The sequence below is a fragment of the Copadichromis virginalis genome, linkage group LG18, assembly GCF_057382275.1.
Source record: "Copadichromis virginalis isolate Kocher_CV1m ecotype Utaka linkage group LG18, C_Virginalis_male_GT1.1, whole genome shotgun sequence".
Classification (NCBI taxonomy): domain Eukaryota; kingdom Metazoa; phylum Chordata; class Actinopteri; order Cichliformes; family Cichlidae; genus Copadichromis; species Copadichromis virginalis.
Window position 1 is genome coordinate 38014599 of NC_140635.1, and position 18172 is coordinate 38032770.

General features: G+C 42.0%; 1 protein-coding gene across 4 annotated transcripts in view; it reads left to right on the forward strand.

The window, feature by feature from the left end:
* Nucleotides 1–9017, forward strand: part of agla (amylo-alpha-1, 6-glucosidase, 4-alpha-glucanotransferase a) — a 42892-nt gene extending 33875 nt beyond the window's left edge. For all 4 annotated transcript variants that reach the window (XM_085438774.1, XM_085438773.1, XM_085438776.1 and 1 more), the window contains 6 exons: nucleotides 3251–3363; nucleotides 3443–3654; nucleotides 3910–4007; nucleotides 4103–4190; nucleotides 4438–4571; nucleotides 4662–9017. In XM_085438774.1, the coding sequence (XP_085294900.1) occupies nucleotides 3251–3363; nucleotides 3443–3654; nucleotides 3910–4007; nucleotides 4103–4190; nucleotides 4438–4571; nucleotides 4662–4779 (763 nt within the window). In that variant the 3' untranslated portion in view covers nucleotides 4780–9017. The remainder of the gene's footprint in view (nucleotides 1–3250; nucleotides 3364–3442; nucleotides 3655–3909; nucleotides 4008–4102; nucleotides 4191–4437; nucleotides 4572–4661) is intronic.
* The last annotated feature ends 9155 nt before the right edge of the window (nucleotides 9018–18172 follow it).

Consider the following 18172-nt stretch of genomic DNA (forward strand, 5'->3'; position numbering starts at 1 on the left):
GCCGTTACCGTAACTATTCAATGCTTCGTGCAACCTTAAGAATTCCAATGGTTCCTGAAAGCACCGACGCTGTGCGCGCCGTTGATATTGTCGTCATTATGGTAATCCAAATACGGGGACATACCACTAGAGTGAGCCAACACACCACAAATTAAGTGAGTGAGCAAACACACCACAAAGTAAGTTAAGTTTCACTTTCGTTCGTTCCCATTCATTCCAATGGGCAAAAACTTGCATTAAAATATTCATATTTAAAAAACTATAGAAGTAATAAACACCAAAAGGCATAGCAACTCATTCCTGATCCAGCCGCACAAAATGATATAACATATATGAAGCTTGTGTCAAAACTGTGGGATGAGTTACGGTCCAAAATTTCAGGCGGAAAAAGAATAATAATAATAATAATAATAAATCCGAGCAATAGTAATAAGTGTGCCTTCGCATAGGCACACTTAACTAGGAAGGAATAGAATATAAATTAAGGTTAAAAATGAAATAACTGTACAACACAAATTAGAATGAAGGGTAAATTTAACTGGGAAGAATAAGATAAAGATAAATATATAAATTAAAGTTGAAAATAAAATAACTGTACAACAAAATACACAATATAGAACTATATAAGAATGTATGAAGAAATCTAAATCTAAATAAATATATACACAATAACAATTTAGCTCGTCATATTGCAGCCACAGAAATTCTTTTGTCCATGAAACCATAAAGCTGCACTTTCTTTTTGCCTTATAGTCTGATTTGTCATAACTTCTCCGTTTTGTGGTAAGCTTTTCTTTGGCTGTCACTTCTTCACCCTGACCTGTCTTATTTGGCTCAGCAGAACTAAAATATATATCTGTCTGTGAAGGTTCTCAGTCATCCAGGTCATCGTAGTCAAATATATATCCTGCTGCTTTTACACGCGCACTCACATAAGCTCAGCGATTCTCTGCGCGATCAACCTCTCACATGTTTAAGCTGCGGGAGATTTCACTTGTCATGTTTGCATAGTAAGCTAACGATTAATAAGACGATGTCAGAGGAATTGGTGCACAAATTATCATCACTCACAGATCAGTGCTGTCGCTCTCTATACACAGTTCGCACGATTGCAAAGTGAAAACAAAAAAACAAGCGCAAATTCAAACGTGACTTCAATATGTCACATATTGACAGTGGCTCACCGATGCCAATGACATAATTACCCAGCTACATTTCTGAAAGAATGCAAAAGCATTGACATATATTTTTCCTTCCTACAATAGCCCGACGGGCAGGGTAGCCCGTCTGAAAAAAATCGCTAGCCCCAGGACATCGGGCTAGCGATTTTGCGAGCCCTGTATCTGATTAAGGAATCACTCATCTTTGGAAAAGAGAGTTTATTACAGAGAAATGCCTCTTTCCAAAATAAAAGCTATACTATCCGCTTCTTCTGGGCTATATTCTCAGCAGCATAAGGAGAATCATGTGCTAACAGCTGTCTAAATGACTCGGCTAAAGTTAGTAGCATGCTTGTTGTTTTTGTCTTTGCACTAAGATGATGTAAATGTGCAGTCATATTCGTTGTGTTCCCACTAGTGCTTTCAGGTTAATCTCGTTGAAATGACCTTAACGCCACAACACGGCAAATCTCCGTTAACGAGCTACCGCCGATCGCCCCGTGCATGGGGCTAGACGGCCAACACGTTAACGAGCTAACTGCGCTAACACACTAGTTCCCACCCATGTAATTGAGCATTGCATGGCGCATCCAACATACTGTTTTACTTTAGTCCATGACTCGCTTACCTTCAGGGTCATACGTCACATGAAAACCAAAATAATTCCAAACGCCAGATCTGAATGAAAGTGGGGAACGTCCATGTTGCAAGGAGAGCTTAACTTCTGTCTTGCTAGCTTGCCCTGTGCTCTTCCTTCTGACTATGCTGTCTGTGTTGAGCGCTCAGTGAATCTGCGTTCGACTGCTCCGCCTAGGGTCGACAGTGCAGCCTAGGCGGAGTAGTCGAACGCAGATTCACTGAGCGCTCCACACAGACAGCATCGTCAGAAGGACAGTTGATAAAATAAATTACAAATGTTGTATTGTTCGATACATATGCGTACCGAACCGAAAGCACTGTATCGAACGGTTCAATATCGATACGAATATCGTTGCACCCCTACCTACCAGGGGGCAAAAGCCCCCAGACAACATAGCCCCTGGGATCCCTGGGACACACAAACCCCTCCACCACGATAAGGTAGCGATTCAAGGTGGGGCAATTCAATTCAATTTTATTTATATAGCGCCAAATCACAACATAAGTCGCCTCAAGGCGCTTCATAGATACAGAGAAAAACCCAACAATCATATGACCCCCTATGAGCAAGCACTTTGGCAACAGTGGGAAGGAAAAACTCCCTTTTAACAGGAAGAAACCTCCGGCAGAACCAGGCTCAGGGAGGGGCGGGGCCATCTGCTGCGACCGGTTGGGGTGAGAGAAGGAAGACAGGATAAAAGACATGCTGTGGAAGAGAGACAGAGATTAATAACAGATATGATTCAATGCAGAGAGGTCTGTTAATACATAGTGAGTGAGAAAGGTGACTGGAAAGGAAAAACTCAATGCATCATGGGAATCCCCCGGCAGCCTACGTCTATTGCAGCATAACTAAGGGAGGATTCAGGGTCACCTGGTCCAGCCCTAACTATATGCTTTAGCAAAAAGGAAAGTTTGAAGCCTAATCTTGAAAGTAGAGATAGTGTCTGTCTCCTGAATCCAAACTGGAAGCTGGTTCCACAGAAGAGGGGCCTGAAAACTGAAGGCTCTGCCTCCCATTCTACTTTTAAATACTCTAGGAACAACAAGTAGGCCTGCAGAGCGAGAGCGAAGTGCTCTAATAGGGTGATATGGTACTACAAGGTCATTAAGATAAGATGGAGCCTGATTATTTAAGACCTTGTATGTGAGGAGCAGGATTTTGAATTCAATTCTGGATTTAACAGGAAGCCAATGAAGGGAAGCCAAAACAGGAGAAATATGCTCTCTCTTTCTAGTCCCAATTCAAGCAGCATTGTTAGAACAACGATAATAACTGACAAACACAAATGTCCTCACTCTGTGTGCCACATTTGCTGTTAGAAAGATGCAAAAACACAGAAGTTTAATTGGCTTAGAGAACTTTATATTACAATTTGAATTGACAACATCAGTGAATCAAAGGAAAGTCCAGGTTGGTACTGATATCGTGTCCTGTGCCTTTTGTGCAGAGATGGAGCAGCGGTGGAGATAGTTGGTCTGAGTAAGTCTGCAGTTCGCTGGGTGGTGGAACTTCACGCCAAGGGCCTGTTCCCATACGATGGAGTTAAATTACACAGAGATGGTATGTGACAAACTCCACTGTTTTCACATAAACGAATTCCCCATCGTCATTCACCTAAAACCAAACCACCTTATTCCAGGTAAGGAAGTGTTCATCTCGTACTCCCAGTGGAACGAGCAGCTCAGCCAGTCCTTTGAAGCTGGCTTCTGGGTGTCCGGTGACCCAGATGACCCTGATGAGAAGCACCCTGAGCTGGTGCACAAGAAAGGCATCTATAAGGACAGCTACGGCGCCTCCAGCCCCTGGTGTGACTACCAGCTCAGACCCAACTTCACTGTCGCCATGGTGGTGGTAAGCCAACCACAGCCAACGCCTCGCTGTGATCTTCAGTACTGTGTGAAAAACACTCAGTAATAATTACACGTACGTGTGTGTGTGTGTGTGTGTGTGCGTGCGTGCGTGTGTGTGTGTGTGCGTGTGTGCGCGCGTGTGTGTGCGTGTGTGCGCGCGCGTGTGTGTGCGCGCGCGTGTGTGTGTGTGCGTGTGTGTGTGTGTGTGTGCGTGTGTGTGTGTGTGTGTGTGTGCGTGTGTGTGTGTGTGCTCCAGGCTCCAGAGCTGTTCACGGTGGAGAGAGCCTGGAACGCTTTGGAGATAGCTGGGAAGAAACTGCTGGGACCACTGGGAATGAAAACCCTCGATCCTGAGTAATACATTTAAGCTTCTAACTAAACGCCGCAGCAGAACGCGTGTTCAGTAACAGCAGTGAAAGACTTAAATGGCTCTTATTGTGTTGTCTCAGTGACCTGGTTTACTGTGGCGTCTATGATAACGCACTGGACAATGACAACTACAACGTGGCCAGAGGCTTCAACTACCACCAAGGACCGGTGAGTCCCACGTCTGTCACTGCAGATGGTTGAACGCAGTGCTGAACAGAACGCCAACCAGAAGAAATGTTTAAAAGTTAACTTTAATAATGCATCAGATCTCCACTGGTAGAAAAGTCAGAGACATGGACTCTGGGTAGAAAATCATCCACCTACAGGCTGCGCTCAGAGGATTCACTGTCAGATTTCGGATACATTACCTATAACGTGTCACACAACCTGTTACACACTTTGTGTTTGTGCGTAGGAATGGCTGTGGCCAGTCGGGTACTTCCTGCGTGCTAAACTCTACTTTGCAAAGAAGCTGGGAGAAGACACGTACACCAAAACGGTTACCTTGGTGAAAAATGTTCTGTCACAACATTACACTCACCTGGAGAGGTAGGCCGCTCTCCCCTGTACCTCTGATGAAACGACTGCCTTTTATTGCTTTTCTTTACTAACCTGTCCCTACCTGTCCACCTCCACCAGGTCTCCATGGAAGGGTCTGCCAGAGCTGACCAATGAGAATGGCCAGCACTGTCCATTCAGCTGTGAGACCCAGGCCTGGTCTCTAGCCACTGTGCTGGAGGTCCTGTATGACCTGTAGACCTGTGCAGAGGGCCACCTGTTGCTCAGTTCATCACCAGCCAATCACAGCATCCACTCAGAAAAGTGGACGAGAGGGTCAGTGTGGATGGAATCACACTGTTTTCTTTTTTCCCAGAGGGGGGTTCTGGTAGCATTTCCAAATAAATACTGCAGTGCTTAAAGTGTTTACTAACCAGCCTTGATTGCATTTGGTTGTAGTTAAGTTTGCAAGCTAAATAAAAGATAAGGTCCCAGCAGAAAGCTGATGTAGCTCATATTTCCTATGTTTCCCATATGACCTGAATGCAGCACATTTTAAAGTCCAGCCAGTCTTTAGACTGTAGCAGCTGCTAAGTGTGGTGAACGTTAACGTGTCTGATCCTGCAGACATCCATACCAAAGACATGATCTTGGTATGGATGAAAAGCGTTTGGTAGGCGTTGACTCACAGGGTTGGTGTTAAAACCATTATGAGCCACTGTGCATTCTGTCCCCATAGCAGTTATTTTAAATAAAAAGAGAAGATGTTTTTCTTTGTGGGTCATTGCTGTTCACCAAGGCTCATGTTTGCTACTGAAATCTGCTGTGTGCTTTTATCCTACATCTGTCACAGTGTCCTGTCTCCTGACCTGCAGCGAACACCTGCTGCACGACGAGCTGTAGCAGCACTGGTAGCGTGTTAATGTTGGTGTGAGTGTAGGTTAAGTTTAGCTTCTCTATGGAACAGAAAAACCCTCCAGCCTGTACCTTTACACCTGTCATACAGGGAGTGCAGAATTATTAGGCAAGTTGTATTTTTGAGGAATAATTTTATTATTGAACAACAACCATGTTCTCAATGAACCCAAAAAGCTCATTAATATCAAAGCTGAATGTTTGTGGAAGTAGTTTTTAGTTTGTTTTTAGTTTCAGCTATTTTAGGGGGATATCTGTGTGTGCAGGTGACTATTACTGTGCATAATTATTAGGCAACTTAACAAAAAACAAATATATACCCATTTCAATTATTTATTTTTACCAGTGAAACCAATATAACATCTCCACATTCACAAATATACATTTCTGACATTCAAAAACAAAACAAAAACAAATCAGCGACCAATATAGCCACCTTTCTTTGCAAGGACACTCAAAAGCCTGCCATCCATGGATTCTGTCAGTGTTTTGATCTGTTCACCATCAACATTGCGTGCAGCAGCAACCACAGCCTCCCAGACACTGTTCAGAGAGGTGTACTGTTTTCCCTCCTTGTAAATCTCACATTTGATGATGGACCACAGGTTCTCAATGGGGTTCAGATCAGGTGAACAAGGAGGCCATGTCATTAGTTTTTCTTCTTTTATACCCTTTCTTGCCAGCCACGCTGTGGAGTACTTGGACGCATGTGATGGAGCATTGTCCTGCATGAAAATCATGTTTTTCTTGAAGGATGCAGACTTCTTCCTGTACCACTGCTTGAAGGTGTCTTCCAGAAACTGGCAGTAGGACTGGGAGTTGAGCTTGACTCCATCCTTAACCCGAAAAGGCCCCACAAGCTCATCTTTGATGATACCAGCCCAAACCAGTACTCCACCTCCACCTTGCTGGCGTCTGAGTCGGACTGGAGCTCTCTGCCCTTTACCAATCCAGCCACGGGCCCATCCATCTGGTCCATCAAGACTCACTCTCATTTCATCAGTCCATAAAACCTTAGAAAAACCAGTCTTGAGATATTTCTTGGCCCAGTCTTGACGTTTCAGCTTGTGTGTCTTGTTCAGTGGTGGTCGTCTTTCAGCCTTTCTTACCTTGGCCATGTCTCTGAGTATTGCACACCTTGTGCTTTTGGGCACTCCAGTGATGTTGCAGCTCTGAAATATGGCCAAACTGGTGGCAAGTGGCATCTTGGCAGCTGCACGCTTGACTTTTCTCAGTTCATGGGCAGTTATTTGGCGCCTTGGTTTTTCCACACGCTTCTTGCGACCCTGTTGACTATTTTGAATGAAACGCTTGATTGTTCGATGATCACGCTTCAGAAGCTTTGCAATTTTGAGACTGCTGCATCCCTTTGCAAGATATCTCACTATTTTTGACTTTTCTGAGCCTGTCAAGTCCTTCTTCTGACCCATTTTGCCAAAGGAAAGGACGTTGCCTAATAATTATGCACACCTGATATAGGGTGTTGATGTCATTAGACCACACCCCTTCTCATTACAGAGATGCACATCACCTAATATGCTTAATTGGTAGTAGGCTTTAGAGCCTACACAGCTTGGAGTAAGACAACATGCATGAAGAGGATGATGTGGACAAAATACTCATTTGCCTAATAATTCTGCACTCCCTGTATAATACACTTCATATGATGCAGTTAGTATTTCTGTACCACCACTAAATATTCACACTCGGCAGGTAAGAAGTGAACAACAAAGGTGCTATTGAGATGCTGGTAATATCCAGTGTACACGTAAAGAATTCAAGCTACAAATATCCTTAAAACTGTAATAATGAAAAATGACAAAGTATTGAACAGTCCTGACACCATCTGAAATCTCAGTAATTAGAAAGCATTTCAAATTAATTAATATCAGCTTGTTCAGGCTCATCAAATATATATATAATTGAATTTAAGCTCTCTTGTTACCAAGGTGTCACACAACATATATCCAGTGTTGGGAAGGTTACTTTTAAAATGTATTCCATTACAGATTACAGATTACATGCCCCAAAATGTAGTTTGTAATGTATTCTGAATACTTTGGATTACTTAATATATTATCATGCTTTTCACAACTACATGAATGTCCTATTGCTGTGTGATTTGTTACTGTTACTGAAGGTTACTCTCCACACCAACACCAACTAGATGTTTAAATCTTAATATAAATGAGTAACAGTAGGTGGACATTAGGTAAAGCTGCACTTTTTTCGTATAGAAAACTATTCCGTGCGTATATAAAACAGGTCCGCAGCTCTGAACCGTAGTAAAGGGACCTCTGGCTAATACGTCGGGCTCGTAGCTGAAAACTAGCTTTACTTTGTTGTCTGGGTCAAGTTTGCTAGCAGAGACAGAGAGAGGCGTTGAAAGGCTGCTCCAACCGAACTTATTGTTTCAGAGGAAAACACGAACACAGTGTACAGTCAAGTCTTGATAGCTTACTTACAACTGGGCTCGTCAGGCACTGACTTGGCTGCAGTGGTTATTATTATATTTACATGCTTCCAGCTCCCGTTTCTGCTCAATGACAGCTCGTACTTTTCCTTTCTCTCCCTCCCTCGCTCACAGACACATCACGGGTATGGCAGTCCATTCTCCCTGCAGCACGGACTATCACTCCCTCCAGTTAATACACGACACCACGGTTCTTCATTCACAGATGGATTTATTCTTCCGTCACACTTCTCCTCAGAAACCCCATAAAATCCACCGTCAAACTGTTATTACATAAAAGTACAGAATGACCAACATAAATATTACAAATAAACATTTAAACCCAAGTTAACAAATACGCGATAAACAAACACAGTTAACGTACCTCGCTGGCTGCACGTAACCGTGAGGGAATGAGTCCGCTTCAGGAACAACTTAACAAAAATAATTCCCAATTTCTTCTTCTTTGCAGCTTTCTTTTACTTTAAACTGCTTATTTATTCCTTCTTCTGCCTTAGTTAACTTATTAACTTAGCTTCTTGCACATGCCTTTTACTTCCCTTTACGTCACTTAAACAAACTGACATAATTTACATTTATGGCAGTTAAACGGACTACACTGCCCATCAGGCTGCATGCTTTAGCGCTATGCCTGTAACACTCTGCCTGTTGCCTTCATATTAAATCATTTAAAATATATATTTCTTCACGTCATTATGAGACGCAAGATTGAGACACAGACATTAGAGCCAATTAATCCATGTTTTGTTTGGGTTTCCACCGGCGTGGAAACCAAAAATAGAGCGGGGACAGCCGAACATATCAAACAGGACAAGACCGCCGTGTAATCCATTTATTTCAACAAAGTAACTGTATTCTGAATACCACCTAACGGTAACTGTAACGGAATACAGTTACTCATATTTTGTATTTTAAATACTTAACGGTGGTACATGTGTTCCATTACTCCCAACACTGCATATATAAGTTGGTTTATAATAGTTTGACCACAGTGCACACCTAAACAGAGGTCCACTGAATAAATGCTGGAACCCCAAGAATGTAACTGAAACGTATGTGTTGTTCACACAATGGCAGTGCTGAATAAACTGTTGACCTTAGTGCTCTCACCTCTGTGTATGTGTGGCTATGTACAGCTCTTCTCTTCAATTCAATGTTATTTACACAGCACCAAATCACAACAGCAGTCGCCTCAAGGCGCTTTATATTGTAAGGTCGACCCTACAGTAATACATACAGAGGAAAAACCCAACAATCATATGACCCCTATGAGCAGCACTTTGGCGACAGTGGGAAGGAAAAACTCCCTTTTAACAGGAAGAAACCTCCAGCAGAACCAGGCTCAGGGAGGGGCGGGGCCATCTGCTGTGATTGGTTGGGGTGAGAGAAGGAAGACAGGATAAAGACATGCTGTGGAAGAGAGACAGAGGTTAATAACAGATATGATTCAATGCAGAGAGGTCTGTTAACACATAGTGAGTGAAGAAGAAACACCCAGTGCATCATGGGAATCCCCGGCAGCCTACGTCTATTGCAGCATAACTAAGGGAGGATTCAGGGTCACCTGGTCCAGCCCTAACTATATGCTTTAGCAAAAAGGAAAGTTTGAAGCCTAATCTTGAAAGTAGAGATAGTGTCTGTCTCCTGAATCCAAACTGGAAGCTGGTTCCACAGAAGAGGGGCCTGAAAACTGAAGGCTCTGCCTTCCATTCTACTTATAAATACTCTAGGAACAACAAGTAGGCCTGCAGAGCGAGAGCGAAGTGCTCTAATAGGGTGATATGGTACTACAAGGTCATTAAGATAAGATGGGGCCTGATTATTTAAGACCTTGTATGTGAGGGGCAGGATTTTGAATTCTGGATTTAACAGGAAGCCAATGAAGGGACACTGCAGACATAGAGGACAGCTACAAGTACCTGGGGATCCCACAGGCAAATGGGAACCATGAAGAGGTCGCTAGGAAAGCTCCAACCACCAAGTATCTGCAGAGGGTCAGGCAGGTCCTGAGGAGTCAGCTGAACGGTAAGAACAAGATCCGGGCTACCAACACCTACGCCCTGCCCATGATCAGGTACCCTGCTGGGATAAGTTGAGCAAAGGAGGAGATAGAAGCCACTGATATCAAGACTCCTGACCATGCATGGAGGGTTTTTCCCCAAGTCCAGCACCCTGAGGCTGTACGCTAAGCAGAAGGAAGGAGGCCGGGAACTGGTGAGTGTCAGCAACACAGTCCAGGATGAGATAATGAACATCCACGAATACATCAGGAAGATGGCCCCAACTGACCGCGTGCTCAGTGAATACCTCAGGCAGCAGACCCCAGGTGCAGGCTGTGTAAAGATGCCCCAGAGACAATCCAGCACATAACAGCAGGGTGCAAGATGCTAGCAGGCAGGGCATACATGGAACGCCATAACCAAGTGGCCGGCATAGTGTACAGGAACATCTGTGCCGAGTATAACCTGGAAGTCCCGAGGTCACAATGGGAGATGCCCCCAAGGGTGGTGGAGAATGACCGAGCTAAGATCCTGTGGGACTTCCAGATACAGACGGACAAAATGGTGGTGGCTAACCAACCGGACATAGTGGTGGTAGACAAACAGAAGAAGACGGCCGTAGTGATCGATGTAGCGGTTCCGAATGACAGCAACATCAGGAAGAAGGAACACGAGAAGCTGGAGAAATACCAAGGGCTCAGCTGATCACACTCAGCTGTCCCGTCCTGAGGTTTTGATAAAGAGGGTACAGAGCGTGTTATGGTTCAAAATATTGGGGATGGAGACAAGAGAAAAACCAAAATAACAACACTGGTCCGGCCGGGTTAAGTCAAACGATGATTTTAATGGTCACACACGTGGGAGATGGAAACTGAATGCAGACAGCCTCTGATCTCAAAATGGTGGAGGATTACTCAAACTCTTATAGCCTCTGGTGCTCCCACCTTATCATAAAAGCCTAAACATTCACATGCTTTTCTCTCACACGGCGCCTAAGCTACGACCTTGGCTCCCCGTTTATCTGCTCCTGCTGAGATGGGGCAGAAAACTCCAGCATGCTCTGTTCTCTTCTAATCAGACAAATAAGGCGATGACTTTCTGCAAACAGTATTTCTTATAACATCATAAAACAATATCATTCATCCACAATAAATCAGCAGTCTAATGTAATTCAAATCAGTTTAACGAATGCAATAGTTATCAGCTTCTTCTAATTCAGGAGAATACTGCAAACTAAAACTACGTAATAATTCACAATCTTTAACTAGGGGTATAACATGGCATAAAATAATATTATAATCTAACAATTCCCCCTGATGAGCTCGTTAGAATAATGAGCTCACCAACACCCTATAATCCAGTGTGGCCGGGTTCATCTCTTCTCACTCCTGAGGTCCTTTGTCCCCCTGATGGGTGAACCATATGTGAGATGACCTCTGTGTTTGCGCAGTTCAGATGCAAGAAAAACTATTATTCCAACAATAGCAGGTACAGATGACACTCCCCAGTTCTCCCACAGCTTTATTTGGTGCTACCTTATACCCTTCAGACGTACTCAGACTAGAACCTCTGTCCGAGGAGCTTTTAGCCTTTATTTTATTGCTGCAGCTACCAGTGTCGTCCAGTTGGGTGATCCTCTGCTCTTCTTTCTTCAACCTCAGGGGTTAGACAACCCTTCAGTCGTGGCACAGATCAGGGGATTATTCTGCCTCGATTTCAAACAACGATCTGTGTATCCTCAGGTCCTGTGTGGCCCAAGAGCCTTTCGAACCTCGTTGGTCTGGTGTTCCCGGATTTCCGCCAACCCCTTCATGGTTATTGCTGTGTTTATGGAATCCATCCTTTTGAGGTGACTACCTGGAGCCCAAACGCCATCACCCTTGGACCCAGTTGGTGTCTCGGCAGTCACCGTATCTATCTCTGCTGCCAAGGATCCTCGTATCTCTGTGACCTCGTCTGGTGTCTGTTCCTTTCTCTGTAAGAGACAGAAAACCAAAACACCCCTCTTCCTAACCCTAATAATCTAATGTTGTTATCTACTGACCTTCTAGTGTTTCAAAATTGGTCTAAAACATTCAGAATGTCCCAGGGACTTATTCTAATCATATCCTATGTGTGTGTAAGCGTGTATGCATTTAGCCCTCTGCACTCAAAGTCAATACCTACAATATATCAGTCCGGACCATCACGCCGAACGAAGCTTATGACCTTCAAAAGACCAAGTGCCAACTCATTATAAGCACATTTGCAAGGTGTGTCTAAAAATTATTAATTTGTCTAATTAATTCAGTTCATTTCAATGATTAATGCCTAAACATGGAAATAATGATTTATGCTTCTCACTGATCCTCTACAGAAAGTCCGGAAACTTCTCGGGCCACTATTAGCTTAAGCTTTACCATTCCTAAGTTATTAAAGACACAAATGAAGTTATAAAAATGTTCAAATAATCCTTGTTTGATGTTAAAGCTCAACTTTCCCCCCTTTTTTGACACATTCCCATGTGTCAAATCAACGGAGCTAGAACATTCAAAGAAAAGGTTAGGCAGCTACAAGGTTTCCCAGATTGTTAAGGTGATCTGTGTGTGATGTTCTGACTCAGGTATTTAATATTTTAATAAATGTCGTTTAATCAACTGCCACTATTTAGAACTTAGCTTAAAGACATAATTGAATAAAAGATCACAAAGAATAACATGATATCAATGTTATGTAAGCGCGTTCGGCCCTCTATGCTCGAAGCCTTTTCCCTCAATAGATCAGTCAGACATTCGCGCTGACTGTAGCTTTTAACCCTTATTAACTTGAGCACAACTCTACAATGAGCAACAAACTGCAATATGTATAAAAATTATCATGGTTACACCTGCAAAGAAAGATTATATCATTATCCTAACACCTGTAAATAGAAGATTAATCAGAGGTTATAACAATCACAGGAACACAGATGTTAGTATAAGGTCAAAAGCTTCAATAAATGATGATCAATGCAATGCTTGTTGCATGATTCTCATACAATAATAACAGTAAAACACCCCCTTTTATCCCGTTTAACTTGACACATAAACGTTCATAGATGGCTCTCTTAAATTTGACCTTCCCCTGGTTTTTCCTTCACTGACCACAGCAGGGGAAACTCTGCTATGAGTCAGCCATGAATGCAGCTCACCTAATTCATCACTGAGCCCCACCGTCACTGGCGTCTGACAGGGTGGCGCTGCACACTCTTCCTTTAATGTGTCTATTTTCAATCTGTTAATTAGAGTGCTTAAACATGAAGCAGACTACGTCCACCACAAGTCAATACAGCTGTAAATGTGGCCAATTTTCAATCTATTATCAGTGAATAACAACAGATAGCTTTTATTTTATGAATGCTTTCAGTCAACCACTCACCCAGAGGATCTCCAATCCCAGGAAATTCCTTCTCCTCATTTAATGAGTCTGTCCTCCTTCCATGCCCTGGTAACTGGTCTATCCAGAGCCATATGATCTCAAACTATACATACAACAAGCCAAACCACACCTTGGTCACACCAACCCTTTTCCGCCCTGAAGATGTTCAACGCCATCTTAGTCTGGACTGCCTAAGGTGACTTTAACGCTGACTGTTCCGACAATCCATTTTATAACGTTTCCTGGTCAGATTTTGCGAATCTCTGCACCAGGGTTTTAAACATTTTGCCATTTTCATTTGTTTTTATTTTTATTTAGCTTCGACTCCAGATTGTCAATTTTTTACCAGTTGTAATTAGTTTTTACCAATTCTTTGCTAGTTTAGTCTAGTTTTTATTTTCTGAAAATCCTTAGTTTCAGTTTAGTTTTGATTAGCGCCAGTTATAGTTTTAGTTTTGTTTTGCAAAAATTAAAAATTGTCACCAAATCCCAGTTCCATTATATCAATCATGCTCCTCTGCTTATCCTTGGGTATTAAGATTATTAACTCTTGCTGCACCAGGTGTTCCTAATTTTGGTTCAAGTTAATTGATAGACTTTTTGAAGGCGATTGTTTCACACATTTATTTAGATGTCCCAGTCCTGTTGTCTCGGGATGCATCACGCTGCCTTATCTGGGGTTAGCTGTTTTCTGGGGATGCGGGTTGAGTGGGGGAGCTCTTCAAGATAAGCTAGGTTAACCTTCTTGTGTGAGCTTTTCAAGTGCACTTCAAGGTTTGTGGGATTTTTAGTTTTATAAATGTCCCTCATAACCCCCTGATGACCCAGTAATTCATTTTTGCGCACTGTAGTACACATTTAGTTTTTGCTTGTAGCTCTCATACTCTACTTGCCACTCCTCTAAGTCCTGATGTTTCTTAGAGAGGAAAACAGTACCTTTAACATTATATCACATGTGTGGGGGTGTGGCCTTGCCAATTGTTTTCCCCACCTTTTCAAAATGGCTGGCGTGCCCACCAGCACATTTTATGGAAGAAAGAAAGGTAAGCTTGATATTTACATTTAAAATGTTTTGTTAAACTCAGATTTTTATTTTATTCAAAAATAAACATCTAGTAAATAATTTAAGGGGTCTTTAAGAATTAGGCTTATTTAGTTTCACAGAGAACATGACTAATTTATTAATGTGTACTCTAGTGCACGTTGGGACTTTTTACTTGTATTTATTTCACTTTTTCCTAGTAGACAACTCTTTAACAAAGGCGGAGAGAATTCTCAACAGAATAATTGAGCGAGATTCAAACAGAGATTTTTCAGAAGATGAGAGTCATGTGAGCCAGATAGGAGAGGGTGAGAACCCAGGAGGAGCCACACAAAGATTATCGAGATGCAGTGGCAGATGTAATAGAGAAAAACACAGGGCCACCTGAAATCTGTCGTCCTATCTGGTCCAAAACCAACATGTAGGAGAATCTGGAATTTTTGATTTTGAGTTAAAAATAAAATATGGGTAAAATGCAGAAATGTTTTCCAGTAAAGTAAAAAATAAGAGTCGCATTTATAAATGAATCCATGACACCTAATTGTTTCTACAAGATCACATCGTTGCTAAAAGTTATCAGTGATCTCAATGTGCGAAAAGAATTCACCGTATCTGGAGTTCAAGCTCCTCTTGGCTGAGAAACCAGGGACAAACATGTGAACAAGACCTGAATAATACCAGTAGTGAAAAGTTCTCTCCAAAGATCAAGAAAAGGAGGCCCAATCAGATGAGAGTGCAGAAAAATATGGTTCACTCCACTTGCCTGAAATGGTTAACGGTCCAAGGCATTTCAGTTGTAGAATAGTTGGGTGCAACAGTAAAACATATGTGAGATGTGGGAAGTGCCAAATGTTCCTTTGTGTCTCCCAATAAAAATATCACAGTACTTCCTCAGATATCATAAATGAATTGACTTTTGTGAAATAGAAAGCCCAGTGCAATCATTGATCTACATTTTTTGATATTATTATATAAATAAGTTTTAATCTCCTGCTTACAAAACTTTCCGTTAACGCAAATGTTTTTCCACTTCTAGTTTTCATTATTTCATTTGTTGTCTTTAATAATACCGTAATAACCTTGCTCTACACACTGGAATAAACATAATCAACATGATCAACATTTCACTGCGTATCAATTCACCATATTATCGATTCAAGTGCTCCATCCTTATGTGGTTTGTGACATTATGTTTATCTAAACCTCCACTCTGTCTCTAAATGTTTGAAGAATTTTTCAAGTTCAGGGTCAAATTTTGAGAATTTTGACCATAAGTGAAAGTTATGGCGTTATCACCCCCTTTGGGGCTTACCTTTCCCAGTTTTGATGATATTCCTCCCCATTCTCTATTCTTTGCAAGTACCCCTTTTTCGGTGACGAGAAACTGTTGCTGTGGTCAAGCGGGTGCTGTAAAAACAAAAGCTCAGGACAGAACAGTCACCAGTCATGTACTTCATTCAAAATTAGCATATATTGAACTTCATATTGACCCTTTGAGTGTAATGGTACATTTTAATTTGAATTTCTCAAAGCTAAACACAATATTTTACTTTACCTTACTCTTGTTCTTGTGCAGCACCACCCCTGTCGGTTCTATCTTACTTTTAAATTGCTGACTATTTCAAGAAAGCACCCAAAAGGCGGGGACCAGTGTTTATCATTACATATCTCTATTTTGCGTGTGACAAGTCTATCATTCCCCTGTTATTCATAGACCTCGGTAGAGGGTTTTGTTTTGTTTTGTTTTTTACCTCTATAAAAGTTAATTGACTCTCTACAGTAACCCACTATGGTTAATAATAACATGTTCAGTCATGAGTGGAATCAAACCTTTTCTTCACTTTAGCATTTAACATTCTCAACCATATAATATGATACATTAATCGAAATACAGCTACTAAAACACAATTTTCTTAATGTAAACATCAGTAACTCAAAATTAGCAACCAAAGGGTTAAGTCTGCAGTTCACACTCCTGTGCAGCTACAGCCTCCCCCCTTAGTCTCTGTCAACCTTCTGTTCTTGCAAAAACAAAACAAAGCAAGACAAAACATCCACCCTTCTTTTACAGGCTGGGCGAATTGTTTATGGACATTTACTAATCCTAAAGTCGGTACCGTTTTTGTCTCAGTATCAAGTCAGTTAAAACTTTTAGTCGTCAGTCCATCACAGTCCAGTCACATGCATACATCCACACACATTCATTCCAGATATTGCTGATAATGGGGTCTCACGCGCAACCTATCCGAGCCTCCATCACCAGCAAGATGACGTCATCATTTTAAAGGAAACAGTTCCTTGTTTGTTATTTTTTCTTTGGACTGGATTGACTCGCTGCAATCCTTTTAGGCTCAGGACTTCTCATTCGATCAGTGTCCCATGTAAGTGAATTTCTCCCCAGCCCATTATAATCATGGAGAAAAACACTTTGCCACTGTTTTCAGTAAGAATATTTTATAGCGCTTTAAAGTTCAATCTCTCAGACCTGGATTAAGGAGCCGATTTGTTAAATCAGGAGCTCACAAAATACCAAAAATATCACCACCGGTGGATCACACCTCTCAGACGTTCTTATCTCAGTGCACTGTAACGAAAGCAAAAACAAACGTAACCAATAAAACACTCATATAATAACAGATACTGGGGCCCATTGCAAACATGTTCAAACATAAAACCATCCTTCTCTCTCTTACAGAAGGAAAACAATCCAAACCTCACTGATAGAATCATCCTAGTGACTTGACTCAATAGTGGACACTGGTTACACACAGACGCTTTGCTTTGGCAGAAACTTAAACAACTAAGTTAAATCAACACAACCTTTTCATATTCTCTCCGAAATAAAACTCACACCGTTCATTCATCATTTTCACTCTGTACCACTGCTCCTTGTTAGCAGTGTTGGGGAGTAACGGAATACATGTACCGCCGTTACGTATTTAAAATACAAAATATGAGTAACTGTATTCCGTTACAGTTACCGTTTAAAAAGGTGGTATTCAGAATACAGTTACTTTGTTGAAATAAATGGATTACACTGCGGTACTTTCCTGTTTCATTTTGTCGCGGGTCAGGACTGTTTGGGTTTTGTTTGACAGCTACGTTCTGTTGTTCCAGGCGGCAGCGTTACGGTTGCCATGGTTACAGGGCGACGCTCTCTCTCTGCGTGTTTCCTGGGTGAGAGAGCGCCTTTTCGTTGTTGTTGTTGTTGTGCTAAGCTAACAGGCAGAATGCTACAAGCATAGCTCTAAAGAATGCAGCATCATGGGCAGTGTAGTCCGTGTTGCAGGGAGAATGGACTGCCATACACGTTATGGGTCTGTGAGCGCGAGGAGGGAGAAAAAGGGGAGTGGAAAGGTACGAGTTGTCATTGAGAAAAAACGGGAGCTGGAAGCATGTAAATATAATAATAACCACTGCAGCCAAGAAGAGTGCCTGACGAGCCCAGTTGTAAGTAAGCTATTAAGACTCGACTGTACACCGTGTTCGTGTTTTCCTCCGAAACAATAAGTTCCGTTGGAGCAGTCTTTCAACGCCTCTCTCTGTCTCTCGCAAGAAAAGTTGACCCACACAACAAAGTAAAGCTATTTTTCGGCTACGAGCCGACAGGGACCCCGCCGTATTAGTCAGAGGTCCCTTTACTACAGTTCGGAGTCGCGGACCTTCAGTAATAGTAATAAATCACACAGCAATAGTACATTCACGTTGTTGTAAAAAGCATGATAATATATTAAGTAATCCAAAGTATTCAGAATACGTTACTGTCATTGAGTAACGTAACGGAATACATTACAGAATACATTTTGGGGCATGTATTCTGTATTCT